The sequence below is a fragment of the Lonchura striata genome, chromosome 1, assembly GCF_050655825.1.
Source record: "Lonchura striata isolate lonStrDom1 chromosome 1, ASM5065582v1, whole genome shotgun sequence".
In the NCBI taxonomy this organism is placed as follows: domain Eukaryota; kingdom Metazoa; phylum Chordata; class Aves; order Passeriformes; family Estrildidae; genus Lonchura; species Lonchura striata.
Window position 1 is genome coordinate 36504763 of NC_140703.1, and position 21245 is coordinate 36526007.

The 21245-nt window shown below is 40.7% G+C and overlaps 1 protein-coding gene across 9 annotated transcripts in view; it reads left to right on the forward strand.

The window, feature by feature from the left end:
• The first annotated feature begins 11130 nt into the window (after positions 1-11130).
• The window catches only part of PICALM (phosphatidylinositol binding clathrin assembly protein), a 65669-nt gene continuing 55554 nt past the window's right edge, over positions 11131-21245 (forward strand). For all 9 annotated transcript variants that reach the window (XM_021536217.4, XM_085574526.1, XM_021536219.4 and 6 more), the window contains exon 1: positions 11131-11399. In XM_021536217.4, the coding sequence (XP_021391892.1) occupies positions 11270-11399 (130 nt within the window). In that variant the 5' untranslated portion in view covers positions 11131-11269. The remainder of the gene's footprint in view (positions 11400-21245) is intronic.

A 21245-nucleotide genomic window follows, 5' to 3' on the forward strand; every position in this document is an offset into this window, starting at 1 on the left:
TGAGAACCTCAGCATCCCTTTGGAAAGGTCAGTTTAACTTAACTATCTCCTGACTGTGGAGGAAAAAGGCATGAAAGTCACATTTGTAACAGTTGAAGAAGTTGAAAACAAAGAGAAGAATTTGAGTCTCATAACAGCAAAAAATGTAATGGCTCCATATCCCTTCCTATGCCAAATGATATGATAATGCTCAAGTATCTTCTCTAAGCAACCCAAGGGAAGCTGCTTTACCATTTTGGGATCATAGCTAGATATTCACATACTCCACATGATCAGTGGAACTGTTTAATTAAATAGAGTTGCTTCAACATGACGCTGTGCAAACTTGACATACAATCATCAAAGCTTGTTCTGTTCCTGTGCTACAGCAAATGCCCTTGCTGCTTCTTAGTACTCAGAGAAGTGTCAGCACAGCTCTGAGGCAGAGCATGTGACTCCTGATACTTGTGTCCTGCATGGAATCAAAATTCTGTCAAAAGTCCTTGTACTCATGGGAAATCTTCTTCATAATTAACATTTATATAACAAATCCTTCACAAGCCAAACATATGTTTACATTCCTCCAGTCTGTTTTTTTAAGAGACAGTGCTGGCCAGATGTTTTTGCAAAAGTACTGGAATTAGGTCTTTGTTTTCAGCTCTGCTTCATCTACCCATGCAATGTCTCTAAGTCTCTAAGGGGACAAATGCTCCCACACGTCCCTTTGTTTACCAAAGAACATGGATGTATTCTGCTTTTCTTGAGAGTATGTATCAGGGAGAAGTGACAGAGAGCCTGTGGAGTGACTGAGTCATCCTACCTCCCCCACCAAAGGAGTATGGGTTTGGTGTAGAAAGAGATCTGGGGATCTTTGAGGAACTATGCACAAAAATCGTGTCTCACCTAAAGAGGTCACAGCTCTTTGGAATGTGCTGCAAAGTGAATCAGTAGCCCTGACTTGTGGAAAAGCAAGATTTCTGCCTCACCCTCTTATCTGTAGGGCCTTTCTTGTCTTTGCGTTTATTGTCTGTAAAATGGGTGAGCCATTATAATCATCTCCCACTGAGACTATAGAATACATCTCACAGACGTCTGAAGATGGAAGCTGGTAAAAGAGTAAGGTCCAATCCAATTGGTTTTGGAGTAATTCCTCCTTGCAAGCTCCCCTTCAGACTGGCTCAGAGCCCTGGACTATCTACCTTAATTTTGGTGAGAACCCCTGTTTTGGGAACTGTTGCCTAAGGGTTCTCATGTTATATTGTGGTTTCTGAAGGCAAGTTTTTAGACGGGCAAACCATCCATGCAAGGGAAACTCAGTCCTCTGAAAGGATCAGCTGTACTTAATAGGAAACAAAATTATCTGGCCTAGAGAAACCCCAAGGGATGTGGCAATTTAGAAAAGTTCTGCAGGTAGCTGTTTCTTCCAAAACCATGAAATGTTATATCTGGGAATGAGGCAGTCTTCATCATAAAATTCCTGAAGAAAAAAAAAAAATTCTAAAGACAAAAAAATGCCACTAAAAGGAAATTTGGTATCTGTCTGCATAGAGCCCTCTCATACAGGGGCCACTGTTACTCCCAGGTTAACCTGGGCTATCTACAGAAAAGTGAATGGGGAGAGCAGCTGCCACAAGAACTAATTTAATGAATATCCTCCTCACCCTACTACCAGGAATTTGAACTGCACTTTAAAACAATAAAGCTTTGCAGGGAGGGTAGCAATGTCCTTCCTCAAGAAATTTCTCTGGATTCAATCCTCACTGCCTCAGTGAAACTTAAAAATCTTGTTACCTTGCTGTAACAGGACTGTTTCAAAAACCGCATCTGATTTCATCATTAGTTTTCTAATTGGGTTTTTTTTTAAGTTTTCCATGAGAGTTTCTTTGCTTAAGGATGCACATCTGAGAATGACAGAATTCTCCTCTAAAATTTCTGCAAGAAAGTATCTGCTTAGTAAGACACTAAAGTTCCATCATACACAAGCAGATACTACATCTAGTCTACATTTTTTAAGCACATGTTTACTCCGTTGAAGTTTGTTTCTGTTTAATAAAACACTTATCCCCATCATAATATTATACATCTAACCTAATCAAAACCCTTTTAATGCAAATGGGCACATAGAAATTAAAAAGTGGTGGGTTTCAATATCTTGACTATGGAAAACGTTCACTCCAGTTGAAATACCTTGAGATTTCATTTGCCATGAAAGACTGGATTCCCAAATGAACAGAACAGTCCATAGGGGATGATGTTAATCTCTATCAGTAAGAGCACCAGAATTTGGCCAAAGGACCTCACTGATTTCTTCAAGTAAGTAGTTTTCTTCATAGTTTTCATGTCACTGAGAATCACTTTCTCTAGATTTTGTTTCTTTCAGTAACCCACAACTTTAAAATTATGCTCTTGTGTTCTACTAAAATATGTGTGCTAATCTCTGGTAAACCACCATATTTGATTTAGTTGAATATGTTTTGGTAACATTTTAAGTAAGCACAGTTAGTTCATGTGCCAAGTATTACATTTTTTCATTCCCCACAAAATCAGGACAAACTGTACATCTCCTGCTGTGTCTGAAGCTGATTTGGCTAACTTTCAGCTATGTTAATTAAAGAATTCAGCAATCCTATTTTAATCTGATTTTAAAATACTACAGATACACTGCTGGCAATTTTGCTTGTTTTGATGCAAAATTACTTTAATACAAAAAAAGTTCAGTAGTTCACTTTATGCTATTAATTTTCACATCTATGCACAGATACCTGCTATAATGCTAAGAGGTGTCAATCAATTACAAAGATTTATCAAATCCACTTTCAGGATAAGGTTTAGGAATACAGATTTGGATAAACGTCACTAAACAGAACATCATGCAACAGAGGAGGAGGTAAAAAAAAGAATACAAATGAGAAGGTTCAAAGGTCTTTCTTGAGCAAAACTGACTGCAATATCAAAAAGTTCTGGTTTGAAAAGAATGTTTCTAATGTTTTTGAAAACTTGGGTTAGCTATTTAATGAACTATTTACTAAATAAAGTTTATTAGCAATAATCGTTTCAGCCAATGGACTGTAAAATATTGCAGTGATTGCTATAATGTTCTAAGAGTAAAATGGTTTTGTTAATTTGAAAATAAAAGTATTGAGATCAGGCAGGCACTAAATTTCCAGCACCAACTCTCTACTCTTCACCTATACAATTTATTTCTATTCTGCATTAGTATTGCTGGCCATACTCATAGATTAGGGGGACAAAACTTACTCTGTTTGAAGTCAGTGGGCATTTTGCCATAGATTCAATAGGAACAGAATTTGGCATCTGAAAGTATACTGCCATGTGATGAAATATGAACCTGCAAAGTATTTGATTTGTGGTTTTACCTGCCAAGAAAACATTACTGTTTTCTTTGAAACTGTTTTTAGTAAAATATTCTTTTAGCATCTGATCTTTCAGGTCAACAAGATGTTGCACAGACTATGTATCTTTTCTCCAATTGTGTTATTAATCTGAATAAGTTCAATGCATCTGATATCCATTTTTGCTCTTTATCATTCACTGTTTTTTGGTTGTGAGGGTTAAAAAACACAGGTAACCAGAATCATTATCATCTTGCTTTTTTAGTTCTTCCTGGGTTTCAGCTGCTATTGCGATGCTCAAAGTCTTTAGGAATGCACAGGCTCTCTTGAAGAATATTAGAAGTGAATACCAACACATGCAGGGCTACCGTTTGAATTGAGAAAATCCCAGTGCAATTTGAGACTGTAATACTTTCTTTTGGATCATTACTCCTTCTTTACTCCTCTGGTAGCAAGAACTGCCAACATGTCTGGATTTCCATTGAAAAGGGATGCTGTATGAAAGGCAAAGGTAGGCTTAATTGATTACTGAAAGCCCATGGAAGTGGTACAAAGAGAAGAAGCGGGAAGGTGAATGCATCAGAAACACAAATCTTCTACTACCCTTTATTCCTGCCTTCAGAAAAAAAGTGACCATTAAAAACTGTGGTGATTTTGTGATCCATAGAAAGCGAGTTTGTTGGCCTGCAGCCAGTTGCCAGTGAGGAGATCCACATCAAACAGCTTTCAACACAGTGGGTGACTTATGATCTGAAGTCATAGAAGTTTGTTGCCAGATTCACTTGTAGCTTTAAACCAATACAGATTTATTGGGAGGTTACCAAAGAAATTTTACCCTTCTTGTAGACCCTCTCCCACTCCACTGGTGTAGTGCTAGCAATTCCCTTGTTCCCGGAGGGGATAACATCTCATCCCCTTTCTGGCCCCTCAACACTAGCCACAAGCAGTGGGGAGTTGTAGAGAAAGCACAGCGTGAGTCAGGACTGTGAGTATGCATTCTTCTGCATTTGGCCCTCCACTGTGGGATCTCCTCAAGGCCATTGAGTTGTCAGAAAGGTGGGTGCCTGACATAGAGTTGTGAAGGGAGTGCTATGTCCCTGATATTAACATCTGACCTGCATCTGTCCCTGGTTTCAGTGGAGAAGACAAGCAAAATCCAATCACTTCTAGACAAGGTTTGTGGTGGAAGCATGTCATCAAGACACTGTGCCACTGCTACTAAGAAAGTATTGGCTTTTGAGTTCTAAGTAATACAACTAGGAAACACAGGATGACAAGAAGGCGAGACCATTCATTCTGATATTACTCACAGTTCTTTGCTTCTCAGATCCTGAAAAAGAAAGCAATTTTAAATTGCCATTAACTTATTTTTTATGCATTTCCTTAATTTTACTAAATAGAAAGCACTTTCATTTTTGTACTTGTGTGTACTGGAATGAATTAGGACAAATCCTTTATGGATTTTTAGATTTAGAATAGCTTATACACCATCAGAATGTTAGGAGGCATTTATTTAGTGTTCTTTTCAGTGCAGTAGTTTGATTTAATCAGCATGAAGTCTTGCCCACATGTAAATGCAGTCACTGACCCCTGAAGCACAGAGCCAAACACCGATAGCCTGACTCACTCCAGTGGGCAAGATTCAGATCTCACATAAAGACCAGAGAGTAGAACTATCCATACAGAGCTTGAAATCAACTCATTGGCATAAATGGATTTATTTGCTTCAGGAAGAAAACCAGGATTTACTTTTACTGCACAGACCTGATAATGAGAATACTTTTCATATGTAGGCTTTCTTCTGGGTGAGAAGTCCCATTCAAGTCAGCATTGGCAAGCCCCAGCTATTTACTCTCTATAGTTGGCATTGCCAGCATCAACATTTTTGTTTCAGCTCCACATCAAAATTCATGTGGGTGTAAAGCTTTCCCAGACACAGAGCATGAGCACATGATCCTCAACATTAATGAGGGTATTGATTAAGCTCTGCTGCACATATATGTGCTAAAGACTGTGAGTCTAAGCACCAATTTTAGCTTGGCAGCAATGGCTGTTCCACTGATACACTGCCTGTCAGTTTGCTTATATCTTTCCTTAAAAATATTCCTTTGGGCTGGAGTGTGTTCTGCTTGCTTTTGGCTCAAAGGTGACTGAAGGAAATGATAGGGGCTGCTTCCAAGTTACAGGAGCCCAAAAGGAATGCAGTTCCTCCTGTACTTGCCCTGCTGTCTTGGTGTTTGTGAACTGGCAGGGGAGTGAAATGAATGACAGTGCCCTCTCAAAGGTGCTCAGAGAAGGATTCTTATCAAATGCTGTCTCCTGCCAAGTCTCACAAACACTGCCAGCCTGCAATGATGGGGAGGAGCATTTGGCAGCAAGGCCCTAGGCTTTCGACATCAAACTAGGAAGAAGGGATGAAGTGTCACTAGCAGGGATGGGGCCACTTTTTTTTCCTGTATGACAGATGGCCCACAGAAATTTTGGGGAAGTGTATAGGTGCACTTACCATGCTGGTGAAGCTGTGTTGTAAGGTTTGCTTTTCCTTATTCAGTATCTGATTGAGCTACTGTGAGAGTTCCCATTGCCAAGAAAAGATGTGTAAAAAACCACAGTAGGAAAGAGCAGCAGCAGGAGTGCATTAAGAATGTTTGCTGATGGGCAGTGCATGGCAGGTGGAGAAGACAGTAGGCCTCTTGTTCTTCAGAGGTGTCAGTGTTTGACACACCCACTGGGAAGTGTGAACAAAATGTAAGTAAGCTTGTTTCCTTTCTCTCTCACACTCAAAGACATTTACTATGTGCATTTGTCAGCCAAGTAGGAATCCTGCTTATACCCTAAATGACACAATCAATCTTGCAGTGTGCAAGTTTCATCTCAGGACAAGGAGAGAAAAGTGTTAGAACACACAAGAGGATTCGGAAGCATCATATTTGTTGTCCACATCTACTTAGATACTCTCATGAAGCCTGGGAGCTCCTACACAGATATCCTGCTCCTAAGTGAATAAAATTAGTTCTATTGCTCCCCTCCTGTGCAATGGTACTGACTTATTTTTGTCCCTTCCTATGTGTTTTTCTCATGTCAAAATTACATTAGCTTTTGGACAGCTGCTTTCTTTATTGACAAAGTCAGCTTCTTTTCAGGGAACAGCACTGCAAGGGACATTGACTACTAGATAACTGGAGCTGCATGAGAAGGTAACACAAGCTGCAGAGCTTAGAATACTGTGTATGAGGAAGGAAATTGGATATTTGCCTTACAGAGAGAGGCACAAAATAGGAATGTAAAAGGAACAAAAGAAACATGAAAGCTGTCACTATTTCCAGAAAAAGGGAAGAAAATTGGGAAAGAGGTCTCTCATTCACTATGGACTTGAGGAAGTTGTCTTTGCAAGGAGTGAGTTGGAATAGATGTGAGGATAGTGTGGAGCTTGAAGAAACACAGGTGATACAAGAGGAATGCAGAGCAAGAAATGAATGTCCCTGTTTCAGCGGGGAAATCCTGGATAGACTTAGGGTGGGTAATTGGATGAACAAGAGTGATGTATTTGAAACAGGAATTAACATGAAATAATGATCATTAGGAAAGGAAGGAGCTGGATACAAGCAAAGCAAAAGGAAAACCTGTGAAGAAGCACATTTGGAGTAGTGAAGAGGTATATCACTTTAATAAGTATCCTAATTACACTGTGATTCATTACTATTTTGAAATATTCCAGATTGCAGTGATCAGTGATCTGGTTGCCTCATTTCCTTCTAGCCAAGCAATGTGGACACCTTGCCTATCTCTGTTGGCTTCTGGTCTTGTTGGCAGCATGAATAAGTAACAGGAACCATACTCCTGGAATACTTAATTTCATTGTGCCACTAACAAGTGTTATTTTAACCATAATTTTTCTTTTTTCTATTCTACTTTTCTCTATCTTCTTAGAGGCATTACTGGAAAAAGTTCATTATTGTCTATAAAATTATTTTATTAAGTTGCTATGGTGATGCAATTGATATTGAATTCTTACTATAGTCACAGAAAACCAAAATTGGGTAAATCTTTGCCGAACTCTTTGAACATGGTTTTGAAATTAATACATTGGAGTTAAACTGGCACAGTTCTACTAGGCTGGGCAAAATCAGGCTACTCAAAAAGTGCATCACTAACTGTAGATTTCTGCATATATTCAGGGAGTGGCCTGGTTCTAGCTGTGCAGCTGCTCTGGAGTTCTCTGTTGCCAGAGGTGCACAAGCAATGGACCGTATAGTGGCCACAGACATGGACAAATGTCATAGAGAGCTACACTGGGGGAGCTGGTGTTTTCTATTTCCTGCAGTCTATTCTACATCTTATGTCTACTCAAACAGATGCTGAGTTCCTGGAGCGGACATCAAAACCACCTTCCCTGAAACCTGGGGAAAATACTATAACCCTTAAGAGCAAATGAAACCGCAGTGATCCTTTAAATAGGTCATGTGGAACATCTGGATTGTAACTTATTTCCAAATAATTTATACAACAGTGATAGGGCATTTCCCAACCTTACATAGGTGGCTTTGCTACCTTTGCTTTTCCACCCCATTGCCTCCTTGCTCCATCACATTTCCCTTCAGTTGTTCCATCTCTATTTCAAACTTATTCTTTCTTTTCAACTTTTCTTCACTAGACCCCTTAGCTTCCCAAATTATGGTTGATAGGGTTTTTTTGTTGTTGTTAGCAGATATGGCCTCAAATCCTTGGTAATGAGTCTGCAACAGTTTATCAGCATATGTTCAGCTTTGTTCCTCACTAGTTTTCTGGCTCAGATGGGCTGATTTCTAATAGACCTGAAATTCAGCCAAAACACCTGGCTTAGATCTGAAGCTAATTAGCAGTGCCCCCAAACCATGGATCTCCTAGTAGTGCTTCCATGAAGCAAGGAGGAAGAGCATGGCTGCCAGCAGCACTGGGAACACCAAATCACCCTGGTGGAATGCAGGCATTACAGTGTGACAGGCACCTCACCGAGTGGAAATGACATTGTTGCAAGAAAATGATATACATAATAAATTACAGAGGTCATGCTGAGGCTAGGTTTTCAGTACTATACAATACACATGGGAAGAAAAATATCTGATAGCTTGTTTGTCCTTCCAGGATAGCTGAATATCAGCTAAATACCGTCAATATCGGAGAGCTTGTGAATGCATGATACAGCATTTTCACAAGAGTTAGATCCAGATTCTGGAAGAACTTTTCACAAGAGAAAAGAATGTTGTTTAGGTTTACTGCTTCACTAAACATAGGACTCCTGTGTCTGGAGTAGTTTCTCTTTAGATATGTACTCCTTCTCCTTCCTCTTTTCATTCTCAAGCACACCCAGGCACACAAACAAAAACAAATGAGTTATAAGCTAATCAAACTTGTTTTCTCCAGGTTGGAAAGGAAAAGAGATAATATTTTGATTTCAATTTCCAAATCTTTGGGAGGTGCTCAGATATTATCTATCATAGTGCTTCAAGCTTCTTGCTGCAATGGCATTGTCTCCCAAGCAATTAAAAACCAACAAATAATTATCAAAATACATTTTGCTATCAGTTCTTTCATCCATTTCTGCTTATGCACAAGCAGAATTTTTAACTGTGGAGTAAAACTGTGAGTTTTCTGTGAACAAGAACAGCTGTAAAAAAGGCAAAATTTATTTTTAGTTTTGGACCTTTAAGATCGAGGTCACTTTTTGTTCCCTTAGGAATCAGATATTTTGTCCAAATCTGGTCTCACTAACTCCTAGAGTCACAAGCTTCCTCTGTTTGGATAGTTTCACTGCTCTTGGAGAAAGTGACAGGCATCATCTAAGAACAACTTGATGGAGCCTAACTTACTCAGGCCAATTCCATGGAATTTCTCCAGATAGCAGCTTGAAATGGAATGTTGAAATCCAGGCCCTAGCTGAAGTTAGCATTAAAAATACCAATGTGTGTTGCTCTATCAGTAGCCTATAGCAGCCCCTGTGCTTCCACAGTGTGAAGCTTTATGCTAAAGCTGTCTTAAGCCAGAGTCTGCTGCTGTATACATCAGTGATTTATTTCTCCAGCATGGATGTCCCCCTGTCCTTAGCATGGGAGTCCTAAAGCAGGTCAGGAGGAGCCAAGAAGTGCAAATACAATATGCTCAAAGACCTTGGCATTATAAAGAAAGCAAATTCTACATCTTGCTAGCCTTCCTTACACACACACAAGTGGCACTATTTGGGTTCAGCTTTCACCAGATGTTCTTCTTCTGACACCAATTTTCCTTATACATTATAAACAGATAATCCTACTTACACATCCTGTCAGGCAGACAGAGCTGAGTGTCATTTGTATACTCCTTCTCTTTAAACTGCCCAATAAATATTTCAGTGGCTGAATGGATGGGGGACACTTACAAGACAGCTTCTCAGGAGTCTCTTCTGGGAGAGGAAGAACTTTGTGGAATCCTGTGCTATTCACTGCTGTGTGTTTGGGGAGGAGGAGAAGAGTCCTGCTGCAAGGGGCAATGGAGGGCGCAGATAGCTGGAGGCTGGGGCGGCGCTTGGGCAGCGGGAGCTAAGGATGCCCAGCAGCCGCTCCTCACCGTCTGTCGCTGGGATACGCGTAGCCGGGTTTGCAGCTGTAGGTACCAGGCTGCGAGAAGGCACCTTAAGGAAGTTTCTGATTTTTATGAACAAAACCCAAGTAACTTCGCACAAATCCCAGGCTGCCAAGGGCAGAGCCACCGAGTAAGTTCAAGAAGCTGGCTAGCAGAACAGTGGGAGGCAAATCGCGAAAGATCTGAAAACCTCCAGTATTTTTATCCTAGCCATGATGTGCATTCGAGAAGTTTTTGGGGAGCTTACAAATAAAAACAACTCCGAAGAGAAGCCCGATCGCAGCAACCAGCCGGCCCCGAAACCTTGGCTGCCTAAGAACAGATTATTTTTTTCCCTTTGAGCTTTCCCTAGCCTTAGGTGACACCAAAGGAGCTTCCACAAAACCTTTGCAGGCTGAGAAATACAAAATTACTTCCTTCAGGGGCGGAGACACCCCCCACTCCCCCACTCGCTCCACGGGGACTTTACCCGGCTCTGAACCCGAACAGGGGCGCACCGAAACTCCCGAGCGGAGATCCCAGAGGCACGGGAGTCTCCGCAGAGGGAAGGGCGGCCAGGGGCTGAGTGGGCGGCCAGGGGTGAGGAGGCTGCCCAGGGGCTGAGGAGGCTGCCCGGGGCTGAGGAGGCTGCCCGGGGGTGAGGAGGCTGCCCGGGGCTGAGGGGGCTGCCCGGGGGTGAGGGGGCTGCCCGGGGGTGAGGGGGCTGCCCGGGGCTGAGGGGGCTGCCCGGGGGTGAGGAGGCTGCCCAGGGGCTGAGGAGGCTGCCCGGGGCTGAGGAGGCTGCCCGGGGGTGAGGGGGCTGCCCGGGGGTGAGGAGGCTGCCCAGGGGCTGAGGGGGCTGCCAAGGGGCTGAGGGGGCTGCCCGGGGGTGAGGGGGCTGCCCGGGGCTGAGGGGGCTGCCCGGGGGCGCCGCGGGAAGCGCTCCCTGCCTGAGGAGCGGCTCCCGCCCCCTGCGCGCTCCCGCGGCGCTGAGGGGGGCGGCGCGTGCCGCGCGGGCGGGGCGGCGGGCGGTCACGTGACGCGGGAGAGGCCCTGCAAGGCCCGAGGAGGAGCTCGGCCGCCGCCATTTTCCTGCGGCGCCCAGTGCGTGTCCCTGGCCCCGGCCGGGCGGGCGCGCAGGGGGAGGGGACGGCGGCCGGGGGAGGGGGGCGGGAGGAGGAGGAGGAGGAGGGGTCCCTGCTCGGGTGACAGGTCCGTCCCTGAGGGCGGAGCGGGGGCCGCCTGCGGCACGGCGGGGTGAGGAGCCCGCGCAGCTCCATCCCCCCGGCGACTCCTCCCGTCCCGGCCCCTGAGGAGGGAGCGGAGCCGCGCTCGGTTCCAGCGCCGCCAGCGAACCCGCCATGTCCGGCCAAAGCCTCACCGACCGCATCACGGCGGCGCAGCACAGCGTGACCGGCTCGGCCGTCTCGAAAACCGTGTGCAAGGCCACGACCCACGAGGTGATGGGCCCCAAGAAGAAGCACCTGGACTGTGAGTACCGGCGGCAGCGGCGGCCTGAGGGATCTCCCCGAGCGTCCCGCCGAGGAGCGGGATTGCCCGGCCTGCCCCGGGGTCCGCTGTGGGGCTGCTGCCCATCCCACCGGCCTCGTGGGGACGGGAAGCCTCCTCAGGCGGAGGAGCTCGGGGTTTCAGCATAGGGCATAGCCTGAGGGCGGGGGCGTAGGGTCGGGGACGTGGCGATGGAGAGCTTGGGAGAGGCTGTTCAGTATATCTGCTCTCCAAAAGGGGCCTTGCCAGTCTTCTTTATGCATAGAGTCCCGGACAACGTGAGCTCCTGAAGGACAGGACCTGCCCCATACCCCTTTCTTAGGGGGAGAGAGAGAACCACGGAGGCCAGGCAGAGGAATGGGCTGCAATTTCCTCACTAATTGGTCTCATTTGCGTCGTGCTAGGGCAGCACTCCCCCATTCTCTAGAGGAGGTGCAGGAGTTTCAGGAAGGAATAGCTCATCAGTTATCTTAATTATTTTCCAGGTAATCTACCAGGAGGGAAAAAAAAAAAACAAAAAAACCAACCTTCTTTAACAATCATGTAAATCTTCCATGGAGAAAAATATGTGAAACGACTGAGGGGAAAATCTCTCTGTGAGGATGTTCTTAGTCTTCTTTTTAGTCTGTCTCATTCACTTGGGAATATGAATCTAAGGGGACTTCTTTAGAACTTCAGTAAAGCTGGATCCAATAGTCTTAGCATACCATACAGGGTCTAGCCATTTTTCAGCTTCTATTAAGAACAGATCAAAGGTGGAAAGGCTCAAAAGGTTTTCTATCACCTGTGATTATGAAGAGAATGATGAGCATCAAAGTTCACACTAGCGTTTCTTCCACTAAGCTGTGAAGTTGCAGGACTGAGGAAGTTATTGGTCTGAAAATCTGATTGTCTTGCATCTGTTTATTCTAGGCCTTTTAAGGATGGCCCCCTCTGCCCCCTCCCTTTCACTTTCCCAAATACATATTAAAGATATTGGTGAGATCTGTGTGTCTATGCCTTCTATATGTGTGCTTGCTCCCTTCCTCACACCCACGTCTGCAGGAGAAGGTTGAGTCTTCATGTGTCTTGAGTTTGTGCCTCCTGAATTGTTCTGTATCCAAATGAAAACACCAGATGATAGTAGTAGGATTAATTGTACTGTGGTTCTTTCTTCTTTCCACCAAAATGTGTGCATGTTAAAGGTTTAAGAAATTCTTGTTCTGCAAGTACCTGGGAGCAAAGTAATTAATTTTTTACGGTAGCCTCAGAATTCATTTTTTAGCTGCCTCTCTCTTTTTTGGTATTCCCTCATTCATTACATCTTTTGGTGGAAGATGATAGTAACTGAGTGGTCTTGTTAGATTTGGTTAACTAAGGGAGTCAGAACACTGAGGAAATCTTTGGGCTTTGAGTAACTTCTTGGCAGGTAGAGAAAACACCTTGTCATATGGCGTATGTATGAAATCGTGATGTTACTGGATTTCACACAGAAGTGAGGCTTTCTAGAAAACAAACTTTGCCAGGTTTAGCCTGTAGTTGTGCTAAAAGTACAGTTTCAATACTAAGGCTTTTAGGAGCTGAATTATTTTGTGGTATAAGCTTTGTTGAAAAGAATATGAAGATGGTCAGAAAACTGCTCTTCCGGTGGGGATGTGTGTGTGTGTAAAAGGGTGATATTCTGAACAGGGCTGCTGGGAGACAACCTAATGGAGACCTCCAGGGTGCTGCTGCAGAAGAGTGCCTGGACTTCCTTAGAAAGCTATCTGGTAGTTGCTGGATAAGAAGAGCAATTCTGTGTTTCCTTTTTCTACTCCAGACTGTCAGGAGTCTGTTAGTTTCTGCCTCTCTCTGAGAATATTTATCAAAGCCAAGCAAACTTGATTTTTTAAGTAGTCCCTCTTTTTAGTGGCTAAAATAGATCATGGCTAGATGTTTTGTACCCTAATATGTTTGTTAAAAGTCTCTGTTCTGGCATCAGGAAATGACACATAGTCTTGTATTTTGAACTTTTTCTTTGTTCATACCCTTTATGGTTGTATGCTTTAAAATAAATATTTTTTACACAAGCTGTGACTCAAGCCCCACTTCTCAACTGTTTGTACATATCTTCCTTTCACAACAAACAGTTTAACTTGGTAAGGCCTATGAAGTGATGGCTCATTGTACATTACAATTAATATACCTGTCTTCATAGGCAACATGCTGCCTTAATATTTTTCTGATTATTGCTTATTATGATAATACAGGTAAACTTGCTATAGGTTGTGTCCTGGTGAGTGGATAAGTTGAGTTTTCCCATACTGCATTAGTTTTGTAGCATGTTCTGTGACCATGACATACATTCTTGTTAGTTGATTTCTTGTACAGATCTCAAGATTTCCGAGTCCTCTTACTGACATTCTTTCTTCATTAGGCTTGAGCTATCACGAACAGATTTAACTAGCTCAGCCTCAAGTTAACTCATAAAAATGGAGGGAAGTCTGACATAGGAATATAAGTTCATGAGTATCTGTTCTTATTTATCTTGCTCCTGATAGTGTGTGGAGTTTGAAGTGCTCTCCATCCTAGATTACCTCTCTTTTGCTCAGCGATGGTTATCTTTATCAAGGAAGTTAAAAAGGAATTTTTTTCCTTAGCTCATGGTGGTTAAAATGTAATATACTTCAAAGAATGTTTTCTCTCCCATTACAAAGCTTAGTTGTCTGGTTTGAGGGAGAAAGACTTCTAATTTACAAGTGGATATGGCTTGTGATAGGTAGTAACATCATCAAGGCTATATACTTGAATCCATGATACTGTTTTTTTCTTCAGTTTTGAAGGTCCAGCCTTAGAACTAAGAGCTGGGATAAGAATTCTGTTTGGTAGTCTGAATGCTGCTTTTGTTGTGATGGATTACTTGTTTTACAGAAATCAAGTTTAGTAGTCTTGGAACCCTCGAAGAATAGTTCATTAATTTCTTTTATGGAAAACCTAGTTTCACTAGGACTTTGTCCCAGTTTTTACACCTATCTTAGCAGTGGGAGCTCTAAACTACTTCGTGGTTTTAACTTGTACGTGGAGATTGGTACAACCCTTTCTTTCTTGTTAGTTTTTTTGTCCTCACACTGAGTGTTGGATAGTGATGCTAAGAACAAGTGCTTTAGGTTGTTCGAGTATAAATGGTACTGGGAGACTTGTTGCTAGATTTCACTCCTTCTTTTAATGATTCTGAGAGGATGGTGTGCTTGTGTTTGTGTGGTGGATAATTAATATTAGGAATACCTGAAGTTAATGCCTAGTAAATTTCACTGGGTTGGTTTTGTGAAGCTGTTGTAGCAGCGATTGCTCAGTAGCTTAAAAATGTTTGTGTACATGTGTGTGTTGTGGAGTGGACTTAAAACAGCTTTGTTGTGATAGACATTTAGGGTTGGCCTCTTCAATGAGTGTGGCATAGTAGCCCTATCTGCTTGTAGCTAATGGAGTAGCCCTCTTTAAATGAGAATGTGGACGGATGACTTGGAAGGAAGTTGTGATGCTGTAATTACCCATTCTGAACAGGAAATATCTCTATAATTAAGCCAGAGTGTAATTTCCTTGATTTCTTATTGTGAAAGAAAATGTGTATTTTTAAGGAAGACAGTAAGCCAGAACCCTGCCCTGTGTTGGGTAGGTGTCTGTGAGAAGCTGTGTAAGTGAAAGTAAACTTGAAGGAGCTTGTTGGGAACTTGATTCCTAATACACTAATGTTAGCTGCTTTGGTTTTGTCTAGAGGCTACTACTAGGATAGAGAAAGGCCCAGCTAAAGACTTGCTCCATGTCTGTGCTGGGGACAGGTTCTGTTTCAAGCTGAGATGGTATAAAGAGGGTAACTTGTAGAACTGAGGGACAAGGATCATTGCTTTTCCCTGGATCACCCGAGATTTGTAGAAAAGCTGGGAAAACCACCATTGTAATGGTTCACTTGCCTTTACATGCTGAAGTGTAACTGGGTGATGAGGTGAATTAACTCCTAGTTCTGTGGATACTTTTGTGTTCTCCAGTAGAAACAGAAACACATTCCTTTTATGGTATTTTTGTGCTTCAACAAACTCATGTTTTGTCTCTGGTTTTGGCAGAATCACCTGAAGTTTCTTGCAGCTTTGCTTCCCTTTCTGTAATTGACTTAAATTTCTGGAGGCAATCCATTATTATTTTTGCTTAGAAATATTCTTTGTAACTGTAATTATTTCAAATACAGATAATTGCATTATTGCAACTTTCTTTTGAAGTATTCAGTTTTCTCTCTGAGTCTTTTCTCTGATTCCTTCATAGTTTCTTTCTTTAGCCAACTTTCTTATTTTTTTACTGGAATTCCTTTGGAATATTTGCTCATGGCTTTTAGTAGAGTATGAGAAGAACTATCATACTCCTCCTGTCTGCCAGAGGGACAATTTTCTACTACAGCTGCTCATTTGCAGAAAGACTAGCTATGTAGTTGTGCAGCTGTTGTTTTATTTTACTTAGCCTGAAGCAATATTCTGCTTCAGATGAAGTAAGAGGCAGGAGCTAAGGAGGAGAAGCTGTAGGACACCTGCAATCAGCTTCCTGTGAATCTTCATACCACTATTGTTTCCCAGTAGCAGTGATTATTCAGGTCTCATGTAACTTTGGGCTATAGCCCTAGTTGAGATTTTTTTTTAACGATTTTTTTTTTTAATGGTGCTGTCGTCTCTTGCATTTACGAAAAGGGACGCTTAGGAGAAGCACAGACATGGAGCAAGTCTTTTGCAGTTCAGCCTGTGACCTAATGATCTATTTCAGTCTTCAGTTCCTAATCTTAAAAACAGTTTTTGATTTGTAGATGTGAAAGTTTTAATTTGTCCCTAATGACTTGTCTCACAAAGTAATGGTAATTTGCATAATAATACAAGAGATGACTTATCCAATATGGAATTTAAAGCTTCCTGACTTTTGCATTTGTTGCCTTATGTAAAGTACATGATTTGTTGATGATGGTAGAATTCTGGGAAAGTTCACTTAAAAAACGTTACTGATGTCTCACTCCTTCTGGAAAATGCAACATTATTTCTGAAGCCGAGACTCCTTTTGTATTTGAAAGCTTGATTTATTAAACAGCTTTCTTAAATTGAAATTTCTAAGTACTTCTAAAACAATTCCAGTCAAAACATCTCGCACATCAATTAATGCTTTAAAAATAACACATAGTAGCTTTACTGCTGGTGGGATATGTCCACTTCTTTGTAAACTGAAGTAGCTGTTTCTCAAGCATGAGACTAGAAATCAGGTACGAATTGTAAACGACTTGTGTATAAAGTGTTGAAGCCCTCTACTGGGGCAATCGTTTAATATTTTCACGTAGTTTGCAATACAAGTTTAAAGCAATAGTCTTAAGTATGTGTTCTTTTGAGTAGTTTAGCAAACTCTTCTGCTGCAAACATTGCCTTGTGTTCATGAGTATATGAATTTAACCATTTAGATTTTCTGTGGGTGAAAGTATTAACTCTGGGAGTACTTTCAATTTGGAGCTTAATGTTATCTTGCAAAGACTTGGGTATGAGAGATTTTATTACTGATTGTATCTGCAGCTGATTAAAAGTAACCAACAAGTAAGTAACAAAAAAGAATGCAATCAAGTGGAAAGAAGCTTGTGTTGCTATAAAATTATCTGGCTTGGTGTTTTCCTTGCTCTTCTGGCCATTTTCTCCATTATGAAGTATGATCATGAGTGGGCAGATTATGAACGCTTAGTAACTTCAAAGTGACTGTATCCTTCAAAACTTGAAGAAATATTGTTCTACTTTGTATTTCACCCCTAGTTTATATCAGAGCTTTATCAATTGGCTGGTAGTTTCTAAACTTAAAAATAATTTTAGTAAATTCAGTGCTACAGTCTGGTAGTCACAAATCTCTTAATGGTAAATCCAAGTTATGAGTAATATGTCACAAATTGGGTTTTGGGATTTTAGAAATTAGGAACTAAGCTGTATTTAACTGTGAGAATAACTTAATGAAGCTAAGCATTTCATACAGATTTAGCAAATACACTGGATTCTCTGATTGTGACTAAAAAATCTCCTGTGCTATTTTGCTAAAGGAGCTTTATTAAAGTAATGCTTATCTGGATAATTTGCAATATTATACAAGGGTAAATCAGGCTTTTATAAGTATTACCTCAGAAGAGATGGTGTAAATGAACAAGATCTACATCAAAATTTGACTTGGGCAAGTTAATTCACAGAGTGAAGCATAAGAGAATTTACTGGAGTGAACAGTGGTAGCATAAAGAAAAATCTTGAGATTTTTGTGCAGGTCATGACATAAGTAGTCTAAATTAAAATAAATTTTAAAACCTCCCAAAGTAGGGATTATACTCATTCTGAGCTCTCCTATGTACTTTCATTCATACCGATGTTAATTTATTCAGTTCTCCTCATCAACTCCTTTTTTCCTTTTCTCCTGAAGAGACACTTTTGAAATCTTTACTTGCTGTCCTTTATTGCTTCTTCCCAAGCAAGCAGAGCTTCAGTCACAACATTCGTATGCTCCAGCAGTGGTGCCATTCTAGCAGGAGCAATCCTTTCACTGATGTGGGAAGTGAGAAGTTTGCATGGGTTGAAACTGCTCTGGTATTTCACATATTTACTCTAAATATGGTGCTTGCAGTAGCTCAGCTATTCCATTTGCTGGCTGTGTGTTATGACATCAACAAAGTGCCTGTATTGTTTGTAACCTTTCTTGATTTTTTTTTTTCCTACTCAGTGACACTATTCTAGATCTGACCTTATTTTTTATGTGAAGTGTAAAACCTTGTTTGAACTGTTGTGATGGTTAAGTCTACATACAGAGAATAGTGGTGTTATTTGATCATGTTTAATTCTGTCCCCTTTTCGATTTGCATAAAGACATTGGTGTTTACATCAACCCAGAAATGAAGAATTGCTTTGGGAACCACAACTGCATGAGGCTGCAATACATAATCAAGTAAATACTCCTAACAGATTGATTTTTTTTGAATAGTTAATTTATTAAAATCTAAAGCACAAAATGTGAATCCTTAATAACACTGTTTCCTAGTTAAATAATTAGTGTAGAAAAAATTTTCCGTGTTAACAACTTGTAGAAAAGGACATTCTTTTATCCATTTACAAAAAGGTGATAATGAGGTTCATATCATTCCTTAATTACTTTTGTTCCAAAAAAAAAGAAAAATAAACCCAACAAAACTAAACCAACCCACTGGTATTCATCTGCACAGTGTAAGTTTCTGAAGTTGCCATAGTCAGCTAGATTTCTGACTCAAAGTGTGTAGCATGCAATTTTTTAAATTAAACTCAGTCTACAAAGATATAGACAGAGGTCAGCATGCTTTAAATACATTTTTTTTATTAAAAAAAAAAAGTCTTTGCCTTCACCTGGTAGTAAATCTACTCAGAGCAGCTCTGGTTGTCTGTGACTTGTTACTCTGTCTGCTAGATGAGAAGGTTGAATGTCTTGGCTATCAAAAGGTAGATATTGGTGTCTTCATGTTCCTTGGTGTTCTTAAGAGCTGCTTGTAGCTGCTGTTGGTAGTGTTTGGGCTTTTCTGGGGTGAATGCTGACCTCTAAAGTGACCTGAAGTGTTTCTGTACCTCTCTTTTGCTGTTCAAGTGTGCACTTACAGTCTTGGGTTTAGTATTGTTATGTAGCATGTCCCTCTCTTCCCCACTTCCTCCCATTTGTTCAGAAGTTGCATCACCATTTGCCTACAGTTGCACTTGGTTTATTTGGCTGGTACCTCCACTCTTGCTCACCAGTGGGCCAATATTTAATTGGAAATGGGGTGACACTTGAATTTGCTTTATCTCCTTTCCTTCTAACTCTGCCCAGTATTATAATAGTAGTTTCAGCCATCATTGCAGCCTATTTCAAATGTTATGAATTTTTCCTACTCAGTGACTCTATTCTAGATCTGACCTTATTTTTTATGTGAAGTGTAAAACCTTTTTTGAACTGTTGTGATGGTTAAGTCTACATACAGAGAATAGTGGTGTTATTTGATCATGTTTAATTCTGTCCCCTTTTCTATTTGCGTGAAGACATTGGTGTTCATAATAAATCAATCTGTTAGGAGTATTTACTTGATTATGTATTGCAGCCTCATGCAGTTTTGGTTCCCAAAGCAATTCTTCATTTCTGGGTTGATGTAAAGCTGATTTCATTAAGTCTCCCTTACTCATAAAATGTCTTCATTCTTCTGTCTCACAAGGAGCACTTGAATTTAATATTTGTGTAAGCAGTTGTGTCAGTCTGTAAGTTTTAGGGCTGAACTTCAGGTGTTTTACATGCAATTACTTTTTATTCATGAAGAACCATAACTAGTTCAAATCCTAGCTGCAGATAAAAAAGAAAAATGTATTTATGAACAATATCCTTGTGTTCTTTTATTCTCTTGAGAAGTGAAGTTTCTTTACAGTTTCATAATATACTAGAATCCTTAGGTAGATTTCAGTTTTGAATTAATTCTCTGGATGTCCATGTCCCTTAGCTTTCATTGAGATAGCCATGTTTGGATCAACTGGTTTCTATTCAAATTACTGAATTTGGATTTATTATCCTTTAAATCAGTTTTTCTGTTATATATTAATAATCTGCCTTAAATTCATCAGGGATTATTTCTCCCTAGAGTGTTTGCATTTCTGTCAGGAGTATTACAGTGCAGTGCTGCAGAATAAGATTTAGAGTATCAAAAATACATGTGAAGTGGATGTTAATTATAGGAAAAAAAGAAAAAAATGAACCCAAATATGAACACTTCTGCATTTGTGGACTATAGTTATTTCTAATATTTCATGTTTAGTAGGTTGTCACATTTGATTAGCAGTTGAATGGAAAAGCTTAGGATGCACAACTCTTAGCTGTAAGCTGTTTGATACACAAGGACTTGTACACTATTAGCTGGGCTTTGAGGAAAAATGGTTGTCTGGATACAGACTTTTATTTTTAGGCTCTTGATAGTTAATAAGAAGCTAGCCCAAGCTTTTCCCCGGCCTGTTCATTTGAAATGCCTTGCCACTATGTAGCATCATTTAAGCCTATCAAATGTACATAAATTAAGTCAATTTCCAAGCAGGTTACTTTGCATTAAAAGTCTGGAATATTTGAAGTTTCAGTGCTGAATTTGGTGTGTAAGCAGATGGAAATCCAAAGAAGTTTTTGTGGTAGTTCTCAAATACTAGGGAGCAGCACAGTTAGTATAACTTCTGAAATTTGGAATTTCATTGTTATGAATTTGAATTGAATATGCTTGGAATTTCGTTGTTAAGTGTTTGAAAGTCATGCATTTCTAGGATCTGATTTTCTCTCTTGTTTTGCTGGGGTTTTTTGCTTTTTGTTTACACACAGTTTATGAAGAGATTTTCTTCATATTTAATGATCTGTAAGTAAAATAGTGAGTTGGAGGAGATGCTTTTGTCCTTAAGCTGTTAATGAGGAGTCTTTGTAGACAGGAATGTGGTCAGTCTTTTGGTATATACTAGGACTGACACAAGATGTCTTAACACATAGTTTTACCAGAGTTCCATATTTATTTTAGCTCTCTGAGATTTTAACCAATGAACAACCGTACTTTGAAGTAAATGGAATAACTAATTATTTTCATTTTTGACCTTTTCTTATGAAACAGTTTATTTTAAAGGATAGAATCTGGCTGAAGGTTTCTTTCCTTTTACTGAAAACTAGAAGACAGATGTTATTTACTATTTCTCTTGGCTTTAGTTTATCTTCAAGGCTGTTTGTGATAGGGACATGTCTTTGTTCATGGTAAACAGAGAAATTCCCAGCTGAAAGCTGTGGCTACTGAGGAGCTCTTTCTGTATACAATTTCCCTTA